Source organism: Aptenodytes patagonicus, chromosome Z (genome assembly GCF_965638725.1).
Source record: "Aptenodytes patagonicus chromosome Z, bAptPat1.pri.cur, whole genome shotgun sequence".
Lineage (NCBI taxonomy): Eukaryota > Metazoa > Chordata > Aves > Sphenisciformes > Spheniscidae > Aptenodytes > Aptenodytes patagonicus.
Genome location: NC_134982.1, coordinates 51,231,450 through 51,255,202, shown reverse-complemented (window position 1 = coordinate 51,255,202; position 23,753 = coordinate 51,231,450). Strand labels below are relative to the sequence as shown.

The 23,753-nt window shown below is 39.2% G+C and overlaps 1 protein-coding gene and 1 long non-coding RNA gene across 4 annotated transcripts in view; one reads left to right on the top strand and one right to left on the bottom strand.

Annotated features, from left to right (window-relative positions):
• Positions 1–1,814: 1,814 nt before the first annotated feature.
• On the bottom strand, positions 1,815–22,646 carry LOC143173126 (uncharacterized). Of its 2 annotated transcripts, XR_012997473.1 has the most exons (5): positions 22,535–22,646; positions 18,656–18,712; positions 11,325–11,468; positions 7,513–7,658; positions 1,815–2,906 (listed from the first exon to the last, which is right to left on the bottom strand). It is a non-coding gene; the product is annotated as an uncharacterized LOC143173126 (long non-coding RNA). The 2 variants fall into 2 exon arrangements; XR_012997472.1 differs by lacking the exon at positions 1,815–2,906 and having other exon boundaries at positions 7,175–7,658.
• Positions 22,305–23,753, top strand: part of AUH (AU RNA binding methylglutaconyl-CoA hydratase) — a 119,367-nt gene continuing 117,918 nt past the window's right edge. For both annotated transcript variants that reach the window (XM_076363199.1, XM_076363198.1), the window contains exon 1: positions 22,305–22,553. In XM_076363199.1, coding sequence (XP_076219314.1) covers positions 22,340–22,553 — 214 coding nt within the window. In that variant the 5' untranslated portion in view covers positions 22,305–22,339. The remainder of the gene's footprint in view (positions 22,554–23,753) is intronic.

Genomic DNA, 23,753 nt, shown 5'->3' with positions numbered 1-23,753 from the left:
TTTCGACTTTCTGGTTTCAGTTGGTTCAGCACCTTTCACAAACATTTATTTAGGATAGCACAGCATAGCATAGCACAGCATAGCACAGCATAGCATAGCATAGGATCAGATAGGATAGACTAAGGTGGAAGGGACCTAGAACGATCATCTAGTCCAACCGCCTGATCACTCCACAGCTGACCAAAAGTTAAAGCCCATTATGAAGGGCATTGCCCAAATGCCTCTTTTTAAGGCACTGACAGGCATGGGGGCATGGACCACCTCTCTAGGACGCCTGTTCCGGTGTTTGAACACCCTCTTGGTAAAGAAAGGCTTCCTAACGTGAAAAGGCCTGTTTTTTGCCCAGCGCAGTGTGTGCCTCTTCATCTTACAGTTGGACACCCTGTCCAGAAGGATGCTGTGAGGGAAAGTATCAAAAGCCTTACTAAAATCCAGAAAAGCCACATTCACCAACTTCCCTTCACCCATCTAGGTGTGTTACCTTATTGTAGGAGGCTGTCAGAGTAGTTAGACAGGGCTTTCCCTTTGTGAACCCATGTTGACTGTGCCTGACGCTTGCATTGTCCTTGAAATGCCTTTCAGCAGCACACAGGAGGATCTTCTCCATCCTTTTTCCAGATACTGCGGGTAGACTAACAGGTCTGTGGTTTCCTTGGGTTATCACTCATGCCATTCTTGTAAATTGGAATAACTTTGGCTAGCTTCCAGTCAGTGGGGACCTGTCCAGACTCCCAAGACCTCTGGTAGATGATTGAGAGGGGTCCTGCCATAACACCCGCTAGCTCATTCAGTACTCTGGAATGAATCCCACCAAGGCCCCGTGAACTTATGAACATTCAACTGATGCAGCTGGCCCCTTAGAATTTCTGTGTCCACAAACGGAATGTCACTGTTCCCACAGTTGTGGTCCTTCTACGCAGAAGACCGGACAGCCCAAGGTCTATCATTAGTATTGAAGACTGAGGCAAAAAAAGCATGGAATGCCCCTGCTTTTTCTGCATGCCTATTTGCCAGGGCACCATATTCAATAAGTATGGGTCCTGTATTTTCCTTGGATGTCCTCTTGCTATTAACATAGTTTAAAAATCCTTTCTTGTTGTCGGGCACAACACTGGCCATTTTCAACTGTAATTGAACTGTGGCCTTTCGTGTTATCTCCCTGCATTGGTCAACTGCATCTCTGTGATCTTCCTGCAAAGCCTGACCTTGCTTCTAGAGACCATCCTATCTCCTCTTCCTCCTGAGTTCCAAGAGGAGTTCCCCGTTGAGCCGGGCTGGTCTTCTGCCCCGCTTGCTTGACTTGCCACACAATGGCATGGCCTGCTCCTGTGCTTTTAAACGGTGGTTCTTCAAGACTGACCAGCACTCGTGGACCCCTAAGCCTTCAAAAGCAGATTCCCAGGGGACACTGCAAAGTAGCTCCCTGAGTAGCTTAAAATTTACTCTCTTGAAATACAGGGTAGTAACTCTGGTGAACTTTTTTCTTATTACACCAAAAATTTTAAACTCAACCATTTCGTGATCACTGTGGCCAAGACAGCCACCTACCATCACATCTCCCATGAGTCCTTCTCTATTCACAAATGACAAGTCTAGGAGGACACCTTTCCAGTTGGCTCACTGAGTACTTGTGACAGGAAATGATCTTCAACCCAAGAAATTATCGTCAACCAACTCCAGGAATTTCCCAGACTTGCTTGTCACAGCAGTATGGTATTCCCAGCTGATGTCTGGGAAGTTGAACTCTCCCATAAGGACAAGGGCTACCAATCCAGAGATTTCTCCTAATTGCCTATAGAGTAACTCAACACTGCTAGTATTAACAGGTATGGAAGGGAGGTACAGTCTTTTGGTTTATGCATTAATCTACGTCAATTTCTAGGTCAACAGCAAATTTCACTGTAAATCCTAGCAACACAGAGAGAGATATATCAAAATTAAAAAGAATGCCTTGTACTGAGAGTCCAGTATGGAACTTTCTATGTCTATCCTGGTTCCCTGGTATGTGGTTTATGTAATATCTATGCACTAGTCTCTTCAGGTATGGAAAAAGTGAAAGTGTGGCCTGTAGATGACATGCAGAGGGAACAATAACTCCTCTGCAGTCTGAAAACCACTCTGCTTTGTCGGAAGTCTCTCATCTTCTTAACAAGTGCAGGATTATGGTTGAGAAGGAAACTGACTTCTCTGCCTTAAAAAAAACACTACAAACTCCTCACTTTTACGTATTATGATCACGCTTGATGTGGCAAAGAGTTAAGTAGCATGTCAGATTGTACAAAAAGTCAGCTGGCTCTCAGAAGATTACAAGTAGGATGTGATATAATGAATTTGAGTAGTAAGGAAAGCCTGAGAGCCTCCTGGAGCGATTTTATTACTATTTGTTGCAATCTGTCCATGTGACACTTGCTAATCTGATGCTTTCACTCAGTAGTTTGCTTTCATACAAGTCTGCAGTGTTTGTAAATGTTTAATTTTCTTCTGATAATCCTGCTCACATAAAACTCATGCAATAACGCTCCTTAAGGAAGATACTCTCTTTCTGTTCATGTGTGGCCTCAAGAGATTACAGAGAGACTCCAGAGACTCCATGCCAGAGTCTCCTCTCTCTACACCATGTCTTTATAATGTGGCCAGAAGCAGACTTTTTTCCTGAAAGAGTATTGGAGTGTATCAGGGTAACAATGGCCTGAAATACACTGCTGCTGCTGAAGAGTGATTACTGCATGTGCCCCAGTCATTGACTAAGATGTTTTTTCCCTCCTGTTGATTCCCATGGGCAGATCTCAGAAAGCTTCCCTCAGCACCAGTAGAGATCTAGTTGAAGCTGTTTCATTTTTCCCATCCATAGCAGTTAGTTCAGATTCCAGATGCTCAAATTTTCCGTAAGTTGCTGGAGCCATCTCCTAAAATAAGGAAATCACAGGGTCATTAGTTCAGTACCATGAGCAACCCTTGACTAAAATCTCAAATTAGCCAAGGCCAGTTCTCTTGACTTCAGCGTCCTTGCTCAGTTTGAAATGTTTCTTTCTTCAGTTACCTGCATCTTTATTGTGTTTATCTGTATCTCCTCAAAAAGCATTTATGGGTATCTAAGCATAAATGAGTAATCCTAATTAAATTTAAAAAATGAAAATATTTAGAGCTGAGCCTAAAGAAACTTGACCTCCTTGTTTACTCCTGCCCTCCAGACTATATCTCTCAATATCAATTTGAATACTATGGTGTGATCTTGTATACACGGAATGCTTTCCATCTAAATTTTCTCCTGACTCCTGTGTAGTAAGATAATCTTGAGTCTATTACCTTACTGTGGCTTTAATTTGGCATAAATTTTCTGGCAACATTGTATTACTCAATATTTACATCAGATGAAGTAAACGGGATCCAGCCTTCAACAAGGATCTCATTTTGTTATGGTAGAATCTTTTTGGGCAATGCAGTAGGGGTGCTGGCAATGGGGAGAATGTAAAAAAGGCAAAGCAACAACAGTGTATTCTTCGTCATGTAACTGTGGCTTGATAGCTTGGGCCATATTTGCTATTATTATACAAGTCTTCCTTTACAGAACATGGTGTAATAACTAGCTTTCAATATTATTTTCTTGGATTGTCTGGATTGTCTGCCTCAGCTCTGTTAAGTACTTTCTGCACCATCTCAGAAAATGCTTGGCTCCAAAAACCGTAGTTAATTTTGTTGTAGTTACTTCATAGAAAAAAACCCTTTTTGTTGCCACTTGAATCCTTTAGAACAGAAAGCAAAATGTGCTCCTTGGAGAGGTACTCCTTAGAGAGGTACTCAAGGGTTGGGACACAAGACAACTTTGGGGGGTTTTTTTGAAGTCTGCATACACACACTTTTTTTACTCACTCTCTTTCCAAGTATCCCTGATTCAGCTGAAGCTACAGTCCTAAAATATCCACAGGGCAGTTGCCTGCATATGGCAAATGGTGGTTTTCCTGAACTGCAGCAGATTGTCTCATTGGAACTTCAATCAGGACCAATCATGGTTATTAAAGCACTTAGGTAAAGGAAAAAAGAAATAAAACTACAGATGCTGATATTTTTTATTTAAATTCAAGGATGACTAAAAGACCAAGGGCAGCCTGCAAGTCAGTAAAAAGACTGCTAAATCTGAGATATGAAAAGAGGGACAGGTTACTGGAATATGAAGTGTTTTTCTTGGAAATGATACAGTGTACGTGTTTGCCTATCTGTCCATTTATAACATGAAACATGACCCAAGCACATTTTTCCTGTGCAGCATGTTAAGTGTTGCATGGATTTTGAATACATATGTAATGGTGAAATGCACTCAAAAGCTGCTATTATGAACTGACCCAGTTTTCTCTCAAAACTTGTCAAAAACCCTTAGGAAACAATAATGATAATTAATAAACAGGTTTGTATAACAGGTTTTTAACCTGAGTTGAAAAGAAAATGCTTTGTATATGGTGCTGAGTAATTTTTGTAACACTAAAAGTGCATTTCTGTAGCACTCCAAGCAATTTTTTCACAGTCTGATGCAGAAGACAGTGTCTGTTCAAAACTTCTGCTGAATTTATGCCTTAGTACATTTCTGAAGCATTCACTAGAGAAATGGGAGCTCTTCTGTTCTTGTCTGTGACCATTTTGCCACTCAAAGGTTATGGGAAAGAACGTTAAAATGGGGTAAAGAGCAACAGAATATGCAATGAAATCAAAAGAATTTCTCTCAGTGTAGCTGATTAAGTACAGCATCAGGCAGAAAGTTAAGTAAACATACAGTCATAGAAAAATAATCCTACACTGGGGGAAAGACTCCTTTGGTTCTTCTTATAAGAAGAATTGCTAGATGGCAAGTCTAATTCTCACAAGAACTTTGTTGCAAACTTTGTACTCAACATTTGGAGCTTATCCTGTCAAGCAGAAAGTACAACCACATGCAGCATGAGAGAAACATTTCAGTTTGTATGACAAATGTCACTTGAAAATGGGCTTTGCTTTTAATTTAGAACATTGTAAACACATCAGGAGAAACTAGTTTTGATCATTTGCCAAATATTGCACAAGTATTTAGACTAATAAATAGCCTTCTATAACAGGAAGTGTACTGTATATTTTATGTGTTCCCACAATTTTTAAGAGAAAGTCTCATCCCTTCTGTTTCACAGATGTTTCTAGAGAAAAAGAAAACTAGATAAAATAGCATATATTACTACCAAAAAAGCATTTCAATCATCAGCTAAAGATTTAGGGAACATTAAGAGTACATTACAAATAAGAGTACATTTTAATTAGAGGGTTTTGCTCACTGATTAGTCTTTCAGACCCCAGGTTAAAGTCATGCCTTACTGAATAAAATATGATGTATAGTTAAGAAAATAATCATAGGGTCTATCATCTCATTATTTTCATTGTGTAAATTACAAAGTAAGGCATATTCCAGCTGTTAGGAAAACCAACTGGTCTAGTTGCCTATGCCATTATTAAAGCATGTGGATCAGACCTACGAATGTACAATGTACCAAATATTGTCTCATGCTGCTGTTACGAAGGCTGTGATATGCACTGAGATCTAAGGGTTTTGTCTGGTAAACTTTGTGCTGGACTCTCCCTTTTGTATCTAAGATGTCGAAAGAAGGAAGCAAGCCCAAACAACCTCTACGCCTTTTAGGTGCGGCAAAAGCTTTCTTACTTGTGTTCCGTTACCATCCAGCTTGAAGGGCTGATAGTATGGAACAAGCAAAAATAGTTCCAAACACGGGAAGAATACTTCTACTTCTAACCCTCCAAATAAACTGCATGGGGGGTGGTGGTATATGTGAGATCAAGGAATGCATGATTATCTTTATTTGGGTTTTCACAGCAGAAAGATGTTCTGTGGTTAACAGAGGAAACTTCAACTAAATTCTGCAGAAATTTGGTGTCACTTTGGGGAAGGTACAGAATAGTATGCAGACCGCTCAGCAAGTTCTTGGAATGAGTTAGTAATAATGTTTTGATACAGACAGCGAAGTATGCAAATAGTGAAAGAGTCTTTAAAGTTGGATTCTAACCAGAGTTTGAGAATGTTGAGAGTGCAAAGTAAAGTGGATCTGAGTGACCATGGCATGAGAACTGATCACTTTTAAAAAGAGATGGAGCAATGCAAAATGAAATCAGCAGACTGAAAAAATGCAGAAATCAGGAAGACACATCAAAGAAGTAGAACATTTAGGAGAACTGGCAAAGAAGTGATACTAAGGACACAAAGTAGGAGATGGGGAATGTAGAAAGGGAGCAATTTGCTTAATGATGGGTTTCACTGGCACCAAGCATAAGCAAAACATACAGAAGGTGGAAACTAGGTTCAGTTATGTAAGCACATATGAAGGTCTGAGGTAGAAAATGAGCTAGATATATCAACAGGAACAAGAAGCATATATGCACATCAGTAATATAAGACTGAGAAGGGAATTGCTGCTCTGCTATAGGACAGAAAGGAAGAACTAATGATAGATAATGCAGACAAAACTTAAAGGTTTAATATTTTTGGATTAGCATTCACTAACAAAGTTAATGCAAGCATGTGGCCAAGGCAACACCTGCACAGGACACCGTAAGAATCCTTCAGTGACCTGGATGCTTTCAAATTGGCAGAGACCAAAGAATTTCAACTTTGGATTCTTACAAATCCAAGTAAGGATTTGTGAGATTCTTGCTTAAACAATCACCTGAAGCTATCTCAGATATTGCAGTAGCTGTTCTTGAGAAATGGGGTGATGCTCTGGGAAAAAAAAGAAATAAATTTCTCCTTTCAAAAATGAGAGGCAAACTGAAAAATTATGGATCAATCTATTTGTGAACACTTCAAAGTTAGTGAGGAAACAGGTGAGATCAAACAGGAGTTCATCATGAACACACTAAGGTATCTTACTCTACCACAGGGGAACAGGCTGTGCAGCAGGGAAGAATAAATAGATGGTATATGTCTTGACTACTGTAAGGGTCTTCAGTCTCACATGACAGACGCATAGTAGCCTAGGGAAGTGTGATCAAGATGAAATTGCTAAAATGGGGATGCAAAAGCAGCAGTATGACAACACCTGGTGGTGAGTCGACAGTTTTTCATTGCTAAACAAAAGCTAGACCAAGTGGGATTTTGCAGTAGCCCGTGCCTAGTTTCATCTATTAAATATTTCCAGTAAAACTATGAAACTGTAATAATGTGTTTATTAAATTTGCAGCCAATTTGGAGCTGAAAGAGACTGTCTGTAAAGTGGAAGACAGGTTTAAGATTCAAAATGATGTTGGCAAAATTGGAGAAAGGATATGCAAGTGAACGGACGATATTCAATGGTAAATGCAAGATACTATATTCAGACAAGAATGTTAAATTGCACAATTGCACAATGAGCAGCAACTGGCTCACGACAGGCCTCCATGGGGGTGACCTGTGACTTGTAATGGATTACCAGTTGATCATGAGTTAACAAGACCATGCTGTTGGAAAAAAGCACATTGGGACATATAAACAGGAGAACAGCTTACAAGATGCAGATAGAAATTCTGCATTATTAAGGCTTTGGGTGTGTTCAGTTTTGGACACTACTTTCAAGAAGAACATGAAGCAAAATCCAACCAATGGCAGAGAATCCAGGATAGGGCCATGAGAAGGAGCTCATCAAATGCAGGACCTACAAGAAAGACGGAAAAAAAAGAAAAGATTTAAGGAATAATACAGATAAGAATCTTCATGTACATAAAATGTTGCTGCAAAGAGTAAGGTAATTATTTCTCGTCTATTCAGGAGGGATAAGATGAGAAGCAATAGGCTTCAACAACAGCAAGAAAAATTAGAACTGGACATTGAGGAAAACTCACAGAACAGGTTGAGAAGCACTGGACCAGATCACTTGTGAAGGCTGTGAAGTCTCCATTGCTGGAAATTTTTAAGAGGACCTTAGATAAGGATCTGTCAGGATGGGTTTTTTTTGGGAAAGGGGATAAATAGGTCTGTTCCCTGAAGCTTCTTTAGCCCTACCTTTGTGCAGTTCTGTAATCTGTCTTCGCCCTAGTTGGTTACCTCCTTAACAAACTTTCTCTGCCTCAGAAATCATTATGTATAAAAAATAATCAATATTTGCAATGTACTTTAGAATAGTGCTGACTGGATTGTTGTCTTACGAGTACAATCCAAGAATCAATGTTTAGATAATCGTCAAGGAATTAATGTGCCTATCTAGAGCTATACAAACCATGCACGTCCCTACTTAGGAACATAGGCTCCGCTGTATGTGGATTTACCGTTGCCAGCAGTATCACAGAATCATAGAATCATAGAATATCTCAAGTTGGAAGGGACCCATAAGGATCATTGAGTCCAACTCCCTGCTCCTTGCAGGACTATCTAAAACTAAATCATGTGACTAAAATATATATAGTAGTGGAGATGCTGCAGGAGTCACTGGTACATAGCATAAGGAATCATACTCCCAGTCCTTACTAAGAGGGGGCAAGATGGTTGCCTTATTTCTAGTATGGCTTTCATTAGATGTTAGTGTTTTACTCTTCTCTCCATCTCCATTTCATCAAATCTTTTATTTATTGCAGCTTATCACTATCATTACAAATAAAAGCTTAGAGAGTGAAGTTTCATATAATTGGATGACATGTTTTCTAACATGTAAAAATGCATGTAGAGCCATTAAGATTTGCTCTGGATCTGACTTCAGCCACTATTGAAAACTTACTGTTCCCTAATAATACATGAAAATGTCATGTAGTGGTTTAGCTATCTCTGCTCCCTGAGTGCTTTTTGAATTATGGTTCTATTTAAGAAATATGTGTCTATTATAATCACAGTTTTTGAAGGGATGATTTCACTTATAAATTATTTTAATTATCTTTTAGAGTTGCTATCACACCTTGACCTGTATCTGATTCCTACCTAATTAAACACTTTATCACCTCATCAATTCCTTTTTCAAATGTCAAATTATTGCTACTACTATTTTATTGCATAGCAATAAGAATTATATTGGCAAAAAGACACAATTCTCTCTTGAAAAAGCTTTAGCTCATTGGGTCAAAATTTGCATACAGATCTAACTAGGAACTTGATTTAGTTCAAAAATGTAGATAAACAGAAAACTGTGATATTTCACATTTAAGTGTGAAAAAACTGTACAGTCCAACAAAGGTGTTTTTGAAACTTATTAGCTAGGCTGTTATAGTAAAAAATGTATGAATTACTTTTGGAAAATATAATTCTTAAGAGAAGGAATTTATAGTTCCTTTGACTAGACATTAATTTTTTCGGAGCCTTTTCCTTACTTTGATTTCAGACAATGAATCACAGACACTACAGTTGGAAAAATCCAGGGAAGTCACATCTACCATCAATGCAAAAGAAGATATTATTCACGATTTTTCCTGGCTAATGTAAAAATTGTCAAATTATTGGACTTTCAGTTCATACTGTAGTAATTCCTTTACTTGTTCTCATTGATATGAATCAATTGTTTTTCCTGATCCAGTTTAAATACAAGTTTTCTCTTTCTAACTGTACAATGTACAACTGTAAACATAGATCTGCCTAGATTCAGTATCTTTACTTTCCTTGCCATTTTTACATCTGTCACCCCTCTTCAGTTACCATACCTTTTAAGGAGCACGGCTTTCTCAGAGTGAGGAACTGAAATTTTCTAAAAATAAGACCTTTTTGTGTACTCAGATTAAAGCAGCTAATATCCATAGTCACTTTCAAATGCAAGGGATCGGAATCGCATTGTGTCTTTCTAGTAACACGTTTTATGAGAAAATATATCTAATTTAGCAGAAAGGCAGAAGAAATATTCAGAATTCAGATTAAAATGATACACAAAAAACTAAGGAAACATTTTTTTCAGGATAAAATAAAGTGAAATCCTGGCCCTAATGTAGTGAAAAGGAATATAGCCATTGATTTCAGTGGTACCAGGATTTTACTGTGTTTATCTTGAAACGTATTCAGTACTTTTAAAGTTAATTTCATCTGAAGACACAGTGGAGGTCATCTACTACTTTGTCATAGAGCTGAATGAATAAAAATACTATCTTGTATGAATTGTCCAACAATAATCCAATTTCAGTTGTCTGCTTTAATTTAAAACCCCAAATTAATAAATTTACAGTGTTCTCTAGTAAAAATTTCCAAGTATGTAAAAACTGAATATATATTTTCTGTTTAGTCAGTTAAAAGATAGCTTTTTTTGCCAAAATTGTTTTGTTGTTCATCTGCCAAGTCTTGTAAAAGGAGTTACTTTCTTTGGAAATCTTTGGAAACTCCTAAGTGTATAAAATAAAATAATTCAGTAGCATTATAGCATAACAAAAAATACACTCAGCAATGTTAAGGCCTAACTGGGGAATTGAATCTGAGCATGCTAGGAAACCATTTAAGGGAAAAAAGCATTAGCAAATGCATGTCATTTTGCTTGTGTAATTTGTCATTAAGAAGAGAAAAATAAATATGTAGGTCAGAGGTGAAAGTTTAATTTTACAAAAAGTCCTTTCCCGTATTTTTAGCAGTTATTAGAAGGCAAAATTGCAGGTCTTACAATCTCTTTTGGAATTTTCCTGGGAGAGGATGAAGAAGTATCCACTCCTTTGTAGTAACAGTCTTGCATGGGTATTGGAGTTGTTGAGATCAGACGGCATTTACTTCTTTCCATTTGACCTCATGGAAACCCTGTTACCTATGATTCCTGTACACAACGTTTTCTTAAAGAGGCAGACTAAGGGAGACAACAAGGTCACCTACAAATTCCCTGAGAAATTTTACAAGTCATTTATGACTGACAAGCCCAGCATTGCAAAGAATTAATTGATCTTGCACCTTATTTCTTGAAATTTTTTATGAGGTGGGTTTGGACAACACAAATGGATAGTCTGAGTGAGTTTCCTAATTCTCTTCTCTCCGTCCTTGATGTCTCTCATACGGATAGCTATGCCACCTCAGAGCAAAAGATTTTTTCACATTTATCTTTAAGCTCTTGCAAACTTTCCATGTGAGGACATGACCTGAAGTGATGCTAATAGGTCATACAATGTTTTTCTTATTATTTTCAAGAATCTTGCACAGCTATATGAATAACTTGTTACTTTAGAGCAGTTCATTGCTCCACTGAGGGGAAAAAAAGCAGCAATGTTTAAAGACAGTACTTTGTTTTGGTTGTTATAGTCACTATGTACAAAATTTAGCTTTGAAAGTGGTTTCAAACAGAGTAGAAAAAAAATTAACAGATATTTGCATGGATTTAACTCCTGCTATGACACTGCTTCAATATTACCATATGGCACCACTTTTATCCAGAACATACCTGTCTTTTCATATGGTTCATTTCTAAACTGTAGGCCTTCCAAGATGGAAATAGTGCAGCTCAGCCAGTTTGCATGAAAGGTGAAAAGTTAGCAAAAGGCACATCCTTGGCATTCCAGTGATGTCACTGACAAAGTGTAGTTCTCTGTAACAAGACATGGAGACGACACATAAGGCTAGCTGGCATATCTTTCAATACAATTAATTTCCTCCAAGGCCAATCTTAGAAATGACTGGGCCGTTCTGGTTTAAACTTAGTCAAAGCCTCAGGCAGGCATTCAGCATAGCAAATCTTAGTCTGAACAGCTACATTTATTACAATTGTAAACCATTTTATGATGTGGGCAGGTGGACAAATGTAGGCGGCATCTGACTATAATATGAAATAATTTTCTGCTTCTGCCCTTCACATACGGAAAGAGACCAGTGGTTCTGGATGAATAGCTCTGTGCCAAAGCCAGCCTCCAAGCAGTTAAATGTCTCTCATCTATCCTGCAACCCACACACAAGTATGTGTGGGAATGCTTGTAAATTTAATGAAGTGCTGGCTGAAAGAAGTTTATGCCTGGCTTCCAATTAGATACTCATAACCTAACCTTAAGTAGCATAAACTCTTTCTTATGAAGATGGAATACGTTAGCTATAAGCAACCTCAGAGTGCCCAATTTTATAACATTGCCAAGACTTTTTTTTTTTTTTACAGAACAAGCTTTTCCTTTTAACATCTTGGCTCAATCCACTTCTTTTTTTAATTCAGTGTGACCTCCCCATTGATTCCAATGAGTTTTGGATTGGGGTCTTAGATGTGCAGCTGTTGCTAATACAGGGTAAGTATTCAAATACTGCACAAAATGATTAACAAGAAGTGGTTTATAAATTTATCTTGTACAATAATCTAACCCAGAAGATAGAACAGAGGACAAGAGGATATCTATTCTTTTTTCTTAGATCTCCCAGGTCATATGTAAATGGTGGTTCTCCACCTATTCAGGTCTAGTTGCACATTCCAACTATCTCCTGGCTCCAAGTTTAGGCAGGATCGGGGCATATTTTTCCCTCAATTAGACAGGGGACAGAATAGAAAGGGTCTACAGTATGCTTCACCTGCATCTTTTATGAGGTCCACCTGTATGATGCATCTTTAACGTAAGCACTGCGGCCTCTGTTACTCTGTACAAACAGTATATTTGTGGGTTTTCTCAAGCATAAAAAGCGAACTTTACTGCTAAATTCTTCAAAAAGTGAGCTGGGTATCATGATACAGAGCACTTCAATACCCAGCTTTTAGGACACCTAGTTGCTCTGCTGTGTTCCATAGGCTTTTAGAACCTACATGTCCATGAGAAAAGGTGGACACTTAAGAGTGGGATATCCAAAAAGCAATTTAGCGGCAAACAATCTAAGCTAGCCAATAGGGAAATACTGAGGAAAACAATATATTTTTTAAATTTTATCCTATTCATAAGGCTCCTTAGTCATATAATTATGAAATAAATTGCTTTGCCACTTACTGGGATTTTTACAAATGTATTTGGAAGGTTGCAGCACCTCTTTACATCTCCTTTTTCCAAAAATTGTTCTGTCTTCAAATTGTTATCATTAATCTGTTTCTTACCTTTGTTGCTAGATTTCTCTTAATAACAGTGTAACAGCTGGTTACATTCTATACTGGGTATGGAAAAGTAGCTCACTTGGTGCCAGCATCTTGTAAGTGCATTTTTTCTCCAAGACATACTGTATCTGACAAGTCTGACAGACCACATAATACAGCCAGTGAGAAGTTTTCAGCCAGCCCATGAAATTGAAGTCTTACAGTAAAAATGACTAAAAAGATGCAAAATCTGATCTCAGAGAAATGTCACTTTGTGAACATGCCAAAATTAATTTGAATAAATCTTTAAATGGTACTTCAATTAATTTTTCCATTAATGAATAAAGCGTATATGTACCATCTCTTAATTAAAACTGATTTATTTTCCTATTCTTTTCATAAAGAAGAACCACCTATCTTCACTCCCTGTTCACTATTGTGGCTTTTTTGTGTACTTCTGTTTTGGTATACGCGATAGTTCAAGGTGTAAAAGCTTAGAAAGCTTGGTTTTATGCTACACTTGTGCATGTTTTTTACATATAACTCTAAAAACGTCACTCTGTATTTGAAAGAGAAAATTTTAAAGGAGGATTTTCCTCCAACACTTAAATAATAAATCGCCTTACTGTTTGTATTTCCCTGTGTACTTTTTCCTTTTAGCTTGTTACCTAAGCTTTGCTATTTGAACAATGGTTTTCTTCTTCTCTAGCCCCATTTTCTTTTTATATTTGATCCTGTCATGAAGTTCTAACTGAATTTGTGACATCAGTCATTTCCATGGCAACAGACTGACGCTTTAAACATAGGATTATGATGAATTCAACACATGATCGAGTAAAAGGAAAACAAGACTATGAGCAAGCAAGATTTTATTAGAGCACAACCGTGTTCTGTTAAAAGTGTGGGGAAAGGAATATAAATGCTGAATACACTTCCACTTTTTAACATTACAGTTCTGTGTGATGGTCCATACATTGTGGTTAGTTATTTCAGATGTTCACAGTATTTGATGTAACATGTGTGGCACTCTGACATTGCCAAAAGTTTCAGACATATTCATTAGTCTTGTTCTTACATATCTGATGTAAGACACAGTGGGTTTTCATGACTACTTGTGGTTGTAAATAAGCTCAGTAGAGGTAGTAGGCTCTCATCATCTCTGAAAAATCATGCTTAAAACATTTCAGGTTGAACTCTGAAAAACTGGAACACGGGCAACCGTTGGGAGATATGGCTCTACATTAATTTGTCTCAGTAAGTTTATGTTAAGAAATGCCATAGGTTTAACATATTAAGAGTCATAAAAACACTTCCTCGAAAAAGCATTTTCAGACCAGCACAACCTAATTTATGTAACGAAAAAAATATCCTGTTTTCCCCTTTAGCTGAATTCTGTTATTAGGAAGTGTCTTGAGTACAATGCAGACACTCCACATTTTCCAGGCTAAAGGGCTACTGGTTGCATTAGAAATTTTACTAAAAATCTCATTCCGGGGTCAAAGCAGACCCTGGTAAGCAGTGACATCTCCTCAGAGGTTCAATCTTGTTCCCACCTCATCTTATACTGCGTAGCTCAACTGAAGCTGTACTGACAAGGCTCATATAGTCACTGAGGAACCAGATGCTGTGGTGATACCAAAACTACAAACAAAACTACAAAAGCTTTATTCTATAGTTAAAGAAGCTATGGTATTCTATGTTTCTGTGCAGTGGCTACTAGAAGGATTGCCAATTTTAGTCCTGCTCTGCCCAAGATGCATGAATCCAAAGAATGCCTCCTTTAAGCTTCACTGGCAGTGGGTACAGGATGAGGGAGGAGAAAGATGCCAAGTGATACTTCAGTGAAGGAAACCATATTCTCAACCTTTTTTCAGGTATACTGTTGAAACAGCACAAATGCTACACAATTTCTGAAAGTTATGGGCCATCTCTGCAGTAGAAGACTGTGGGCAATATTAGCCTAACATTCTGGCTTAGTCTGGGAAACCTGGTTTAGGTTTTTTTAAGTCTTCCACTTTATCGAGGTGTTTAGATACATAAACCTTTTTTTTTTGTCAGCTGCTGCCAGGGCTGAGAAGACACAGTATATTGTGTTCTCCTTAGCAGATAAAACATAATTCACAGGGCATAAGGCAACTGGAATATAGTTTCACCTTCCAGACATAAAGTGACACACAAAAAGATACTATCTAGAAAGAAAATGTTAACTATGACTTGGAAGACAGGTTAATTTTTGTAGATAATTTTTCTTTAATTGATGTTTAATTTTCACAAATTGCAAAAATCAATTCCTAGATAAGATCCTAATTTTGAGGATCTACCAAAACATGTCTTTAAAGAATGTTAAGAAATCAGAAATCTGAAAATTGCTGGGTTGGAAATGGCTGTTTACTGGCATTGGTGAATAACTCTGTACTCAGTCTGTGCCTAGGCACATAAAATACTAGCCACTTAGTATATATTTTTCTTCTATTTTCACATACCAATTGCTAGGTTCGTTGTTCTTGATCTTAAGGATCTTGCTTTCTTACATAGAAAAATGACTTACACTGGGGTGTTTAAGTAGAAAAAATGTTATGATGAAACCATTTTGACAAAACATAGAGTCCTTAGCTTATGTAGATCCCAATTAATCTATTCTTGTATCCATGTGAGATATAAAGACTGTGATTATTTAACCTTTTGCTCTGTCCTGGAAATTTGGGTCATAAGGTCATTCAGATTCTTTGACATTAGAAGAATTCTTATACATGACAGAATAAGCTTTCACTGAAAATGCTTATTCAGCTTATCAGACTGTCTTAATTGCATCAGTATGTAGAGAGTAAAGAATACAGGAAAATACAGTTAAGGTTAGAATGTAAACTAGATAACCTAGTCTAATGAAACTGAATAGAAGATCAAAAAAGCCCCCACTGTATTCCCCATATGGCATGAAAACAAATGTGAGGCATTTCTTAGAAAGAATGAAATCTATTCAGTAGATCTCTGCATGACATACTATTAATCATAAAAGACTAAAAAGGAAAAGCAATGAACATAAATACGTTTTACATCATAACAGCTTAAAATTTATCTTCAGAGTGATTTGTGCATAATGCCTATTTTTCAAGCAGTAACTATGCAACTGATTTTCTTCAAAAATGCCGCAGCTTTTAGCAAAAAGGTAAACAATATCTTAAACTTCACATATTATCTACAGTATATCCACTGTGAGTTCAGTTATTGTGTTTAGACATAAACCACCTAAAAAAAAAAAAAAAGAAAAAGAAATTAGATGAACAGAAGGGAAATGTAATTATGCTATTCAGAAATGTAATATACATCTTAACTCCTGGCTTGCTCAAGAACAGTAATAAAGAATTACATCTGACAAAAACAGTCTATGAAGCGCTGTTGATTTTTCTATAACAATTTATAACTTGAGCATAAAAGACCAGGTTTCTCTTAGCTCCTAGTAGGGACCTGGATTTCATGACAAATATATTGCCTTTAAACACTGCAGAGTTTCTTTGTTAAGTTCTTTCCACTAGAAATCACATTACATCAGGACAGAAGCATTAAAGTATTTTTCATCTCCTGATTGTAATGATGACAGAAATTTTTAATTTGTTTCATTGAGAGTGTACTGAAATGTCCTTTATTACTTTAATTCAAAAACTTTTAAACAAAATGTTATTCAGATGAATTGCCCCTTTATTTCACCAAATGCTTGTTTGGATGGAAACCCCGCTCTCTGCATTTAGATATTGTTTTTATTAAGTTAGTAATTCTTTGTTCCAAAATGCTTCCTTCTCTGGGCTAATACCTAGTTCTATTTCATTCTTCTAGATAGCATAGATTTGACAGGATTGTTTTACTGCCTCCTTAGCAGCAGCCCAGATAGCTTTTTACCACACATAAAGGCACTCTGATAAAATTGGGAAATCCATTTTCTACTAGAACTTCTTATCAACTATCCTAAATCAAATGCCAATTACATCAGCAGTGTTCTACCTGGTTTCTGTGCTTCTTGTGCAGCTTTCACTGACCCTCCTATACTACATGAGAGCTTGCCTTCTCAGTTGCCAAAGCAAAGATCCTCTAAGATACAGTTAACAATGTTGGCTCTGGAGTTCTTCAGAAGGATACAAAGATGGAAGGGGAGGATTGCTTCATACAAAGGCTTGTCTAGAAGCCTGATCATGAATAAAATAAATGATTTTAACAACGTTTATAAATAGCTGAACAGGGTATTTTCACTGTAAGAAAAATATTCAATGATGTTGCAGTTTGGTTGCAGTTTGCCTGAATGCATAGTGATTTAACTGAGTCAGTGAATGTCTGTTCTGCTGAGCTACTTTAAAAACACAAGAATGTTTTTTAAAAGCTTTGGCAAAAGGAGACATATCAGCATTCAAAGACTTGGAGTTGTAATTAGATACAACTATCTCAATTTTTAGGAATCTCCACTGTTGGTCAATTCTCTATTATCTTTGCATACATCTAGCCCCATAGAAATAAATACCTTTATTTCATGCCCTTTTGGGATAAACTGTGCCCTGCCCCAAAATAAAACATTCTATACATTTTCTTTGCTAAATATCTGCCCAATTCCTGTTTTAAGTACCTAAGGCCCTCCTTGGGCTCTGATCTTCCAATATTACATGATTGTAGCTCTGTGGCAACTACTACCAATTTACCCATGCAAGAGGCCTTGCTCAGCATGTTTATGTTCCTGTAATTGTTTCAGCATTCTGCCTTGTTTGTGATCTTCAAGAATGGGCAGACAATTTGGTTGTTTCTACCTTCCATGTTTGGGAAGTAGGATTTTAAGAAGTCCCCTTGGCTCACATATGCCAGGCGCTTGTCCACTAAATCAACCCAACGCAGTTGTCTCCATTTTCAAGATGCAGGAGTATAAGCACAAATAAATGGGGTTGACATGAACGCAAAGACAAAATCTGTCCTGTGCTCTGAGGCATGAGTGACACATAGGTACATTTTTCAATAATATGTGTTGGAACCAGGTAACAAGTGCCATTTAAGCAAACTTGTAAACACACTCAAGTAGACTGAGTTTAGCAAGAATAATTTCTGAAGAGAAAAAGTAAGCTGTAAAAACATCATATATCTTAGCATTATAATCTCAAAGCTGCACTGAGCAGAAAGAAAATAAGACAATCTGAGGAAACAGCTGCCTGCAAAACATATTGAATAGGCATGGTGCCAGAAAGGGAATATGCTGTGTGTGCTACATGCTTATTAATAATGCATAAAACCGAGGGACTTTTCTTCAGCAGTATCGGTGTTAAAAGAAGATCAAAAAGGTTTTAAAAAGAGTTAAAAAACAAGATTGGAAACACAAGTGTGCTAACTGGATAACATAATAATCAGTAAAATTCTGCCATTAATAAAAAGCAAATATGTGAAAATTAGAAGAGACAAAAGCTCGTGGCAGGTGGTGTGAAATTGAAACAACCTTTATAAACCAACTTAGAGAATAGGTAGCTAATGGATCTCACTCTCAGATATCAACAGTCACTTTACAGAGACAATTAATTTCCAGCTTGCAAGAAAGACAAGTGATTTAGCTGGAAAAGCCAAAATTGGGTGCTCCATTCTTCCCCTAAAACATGTTCCCTTTTCACTTTAGTTATACACTGCCATTGATGTGCTTATCCAGGGAAAATGAAACTATTCGTTACACCTCATCTACATGCACAGTGTAAGAAAAACAAAGCAAATTAAAACTGAGATACCTTCTTGTCCTTATTCCTGCTTCATTGTACATACTGTCTGCACCATTTCATTGTTACCTGTAAAGTCGCATATTAGTATAAATACATGTGCAATTATTTTTCTGTCTCATTTCAAATGTTTTATTAGTATTCTTAATAATACTAGATGCCTAACTGAACATCCACAAGTACTTTCACACTCCTTGATTTTAGGTACCTAATTTAGATCTCAAGTTTAGAGGCCACACTCCTCCATTATACTTAATTAAGAGTGAGATTGTTCCTCTAGAAAGTGAATCATGGCAGGTGCCCTGCACTGAAGCATGTTGCATAACGTTCTGAAGAAACTTCTCTCCACTAACCATGTAGGCAGTCTCCCAATTTCTGCACCCACACACTGTGCTGCTTAAGTTGCAAGAGTACTGCATCAAAAACACAGAAAAAGGAGCCCCCCACCCCAAGCCCCAAATTCCCCTCCTTTGACTTATTTTCAAACAAAAGCCATGAGCAAAGCTAAAAAAGGGGCTGCACGTTTCCCTTTTCAGTCTCAGTCCTGTACACTGATGTGAATGGGCTTTCTAGGGTAATTCCAAATGTAAAATTAATTAGGGTAAAGGACCTTCAAGTTTTTTCACTTGGATTAGATTATGATCGAGTGACCATATTAAAAGTAACAGCTGAGTGCAGAGAATTGCTGAGCTCTTCTCCATCTACACTGGTTCTATTTTCATTCACGCTAACATTGCTTCTCTGGGCATAAGGGAAGCTGAGTCAAGATGTATACAGTTGTGCTAAATTGATTTATTTTACCCATCACCAAGTATCAATATTTGGATTTCTGTGTGCAGCAGCAATCAGGTTACCAAGCAATGTTATTTAGGTAGTTACTTAACAGTTTTGTTCCAGTTGCTCCATTTTTTTTTTTAATTAGGATATATGGTTAAATAATAATCTGCATGTCAATATACTTTCCCTCTGTAACTAAATGTGCTTTCCATGTACTACTTTGACTTTAAAGCTGTGTTGTTAGAACTAAACCAGTGAAAAAAACAGGGAACAAGAGAATATGGAAAACTTTGCTTTCATCCAAGAGTCCTGATTCATGCTTGAATGTCAGTGCAATGGGAGGAACTGAATATACGGTATTACAAAATGTATTACATTACCAAAATAAAACACATTTATATGAGTATCATGCAGTTTTAAGCATTAATACAGAGAGACATAGTTCAAAGAACAGAATTACCCACTACAGCAGGCATCTTTATGTCTCGTTACCAAAAATTTGAAATTTCATTTTTTAAAAAACATTTACTCTATAGACTGTAAAAAATCTTCAAGAGCTTTAAATTTGTTTTGTTACAATGATAGCTATATTACCACTCTTCACAAACATTCTGTTTTCAAGAACATTAAAGAAGTCATTGGAAATAAAACTTTTTATCTAGGTATAAACATGCCTTAGCAATGTAGATGTGGGAAACTGCAGAACAAGTGAATAGAAATCAATTTTTGTTTTCACTTCTTATGCTAAGGAAGTAAAATCAAACAGTGATGGTATAAAAGAAAATTGTACTTCTAAAATTCTTTCAGCTTTAACCATGATTGTGGGTGTTTGTACAACAGATATGAGGCTATTTGGCTTGATTCCATATGCTCACCTCCACTCAGGGAAGTGTTCGCTAGTCCTCGAGTCTGGGAACCATTGCAAATGCCAGCTCTACAGGGACAAGTAGTCTGCCTTCAGCTTCAAGGCAACATTATGGTACTCTAGTGAATCTAGTTCTGCTTTTAATGTCTTTTTACCTTATCCTGTGTCTTTTAGAATAGTGCTGTCTCTCTGTTTCTATTGACATAATTGGGTATGATCTTTCAAAACTTGTTCTCATAAAATAAAATGTTCTTCGACTGTGAACAAAATTTCCAGGACATGCATTCTTTATTCCCTTCTGCTAGAAAAGTCTTTAGCATACTGCGGGCACTACTGGAACAGGCTGTTAATCACAAGCTATAGTCCTGTTTAAATAGTAAAACATAATAAATGCAAGGCGATAGTCTGCCTGCTCCTTCCCCCCCCCCCCCCCCATTTGCCCTTCATGGTGCTCTACAAGAACAAATAGGACATTATTTTTAGACTTTCATTTCTCCAGAAGGAAGGCAGTGGAGGAGCTGCTGAGCAACCGCATGAAGGAGAGGAATGCAGTAGCTAGTTTTCCCAAACGACAACCAAAGTGGCTCCATCTGAGCCTCTGCTCAGAAGTGGTACAGATTTATCCCTCGGATTAAGTAACACTGAGTTTTGAAAACGACAGGGGGTGGCTGTTTTCAATTCTCAAGGCCTAATTTTTTGAAGTAAATAAACTTGAAGAAGGCAAACTTCACAGCTTTAGGAGCCTCATTACTGCCCTGGATTAATTGGAGCTATAGCAACCTTTCCCAAGTCCTGTGTAAGGAGTCAAGTGAACTTACAGAATCATAGAATAGTTTGGGTTGGAAAGGACCTCTAAAGGTCATCTAGTCCAACCTCCCTGCCGTGGGCAGGGACATCTTCAACTAGATCAGGTTGCTCAGAGCCCCGTCCAACCTGACCTTGAATGTTTCCAGGGATGGGGCATCCACCACCTCTCTGGGCAACCTGACTTCTTTATTTATATCTAATATATACATATACTCTGGCCCAACTAAATGTTATAGTATTGCGACATGGATCGGTGAAATTCTACTGTCCTTTCGAAACAGGTCATAGTGGACTCGCAACACGTCGATTTGCAACTAAAGATGGCAACTATCTCCTACCTCTACCCTTACCGCTTACATCCTTTGACTTGCTTTATGCCGGTGGGCCTGTCAGTGTGCACGGAGGGCAGACACCACGGCAATGTTGCTCACACAACTAAACCCAGCTCTGAATACCAAGTCGTATTAATTTGATCCTTACTTTTGCAAAGCAATGGTAATTCTGTGTGCCTAAAAAGAGGAGGGTGGGCATAGAGTGAGAGGGGAAACCAATGCAAGCAGCCTTTTATCTCAGCACGCAGAACCAGGCGCTACCCGGTTTATATCATTGACCGTAGCTGCTTTGGTCAGTGCTGATGCCACCACCACGCCTGGGCACGGTTGTAATACTTGAAAAGAGGCAAGAGCAGAAAAGGTCATACATTCATTCAGGTACCACCTCATGCAGCACAACAAAACTTGAGCATATTGCTTTTAAGGTGGGATCTAGGTAAGTTCACCACAAATAAATGTGCTGCATAACTTCCACCACTATCAAGAACTCTCAGTAAAACTAAATAGCCATTTTTACCGATGAGAAACTTTTCCACGCACCAGTGTATTTCAAGCTGTGTGTGAAAAATCTCGGATCTCTTCTGGCTGTAACAAGCCGTTTCTCATCATCGGCATCAGCCAGAGCTAGGGCCGGCCCGCTTGACGCCGCCGCCAGTGCTGCCAGGCCAGGCCAGGCCAGGCGCCGCGCTGCCCCAGCCGCCCCTCCCCGCGGGCTCCCGCGGCTCAGCCTGCGGCCGCCGACGCCCCAACGGCTCGCGGGCGGCCGTTGAGCGCGCGGGCAGCACGCAGCATGCTCGCGCCTCGGCGGCGGGAGAGGAGGGGGGCGGCGGCGCCCCGTGCGTGCCGCAGCCGGTCACGTGGGCGGCCGTGGCGGGGCCGGCGGTCGCGAGAGGCTGAGGCGGCACAGGCGGCAGCATGGCGGCGGCACTGGGCGGCCTGGGCCTCCTGCAAGGCCGAGTCAGGCTGGCAGCCGCAGCCGCCGCGACCTCCTCCCTCGGCCGGCCCGGGAGCCGGGCGCCGGTGCGGGGAAACGCCGCAGCCGCTCTCCCCTCGGCCGGGAGGAGCTACGGTTCCGAGGCGAAGGAAGAGGAGGAGCTGCGGGTCCGGTACCTGGATGACGAGCACAAAGGTAACGAGGGGAGGGCAGCAGCGGGGCGGCCCTTCCCCACTGCCCCGGCTCTGGCGGCGTCCGGGCCGTCGGGCCGGGGTGACCCCTGCGCGCCGCCGCGGCACTGTGGGGCGGCCGCCACGGCGGGGAAGGAAGGGGGAGGTCCAGGGGGGAGCTAGCTGGCGGCGAGGGGCGGGAAGAGAGCGGCAGCTCCTCCTCCTCGGCACCTCGGCCTGTGGCTTCGTGGCAGGGTGCTGGGGACAGCCGTCATGGCAGTTGCAGAACTGCGTCAGTTTGGTCTCTCTTGGCATTTCTTTTTCAGAGTACTACACTGTTTGTACTGTATGTGCGAGGTACACCTTTCTGAGCTGGCATCTGTTGGCCGCTTTAATGGGAGAAAATGAAGTCTGCTACAATCGTGCTGCTTCCCACACCTGTTATGTGCTTGTGGGCAGAGGCAGACAAGGACACAGAAGTTGTATCGACGTTTTCTGTTCTGGAAAGTGTGGCTTCAGCACTCTTGCTCATCTCATGCTGCTTTCCTAGTAACCATCTCACCCTCCTCCTGGCTTTTAGTGCTGTCAACTGCTGCTGACCTTGTTCTACTCAGCTATACCAAGAGTCTTGTTTTAACCCACCTGGTTAAACAAAGAAAGAAAACCTGTGCTCCAGAGTGATCTGGAGGCAGTACATCACAACATGGACACTGTACTTCCTCTTCTGGTTTCCTGCTCACCAGATTTTGGAGGTGTTCTTCCTTTGGAGGTGTTTCACCTCCTTTGGTGGTGTTTCACCTCCTTTGGTGTTTGTCACTTCCTTCCCATTTGGGTGCACCAGGGCTAGGAATGGTGGAGAAGCAGTAAGTGCAAGCTCCGTTCCCAAGGATTTATTTTTAGAGCCATGGTGTTATACCTACTTTTATGGAGAGGACCATAGTGTGGAGCTCTATTCATCTGCAGCGCATGAATCTCTTTATGTGGATAGTATGTCTTGGAATAACCATATATTGAGATGCACAATTCAGTTTAAGTCTTTCAGTGTGTTAACTCGGTTATTTCAGACTTGCTGCAAATTCAGGCAAATGCCTGTGAGTTGAGTATGCATATATATAGATTTGTATACATATACAGAGAGGTAACTTTAAAACTTTGAATTTTAGCATGAGACTTAGAAGGTGATTCTTTTTCAAAGGAAAACTGCAGTTCTGCTTTTGTCTGAGGG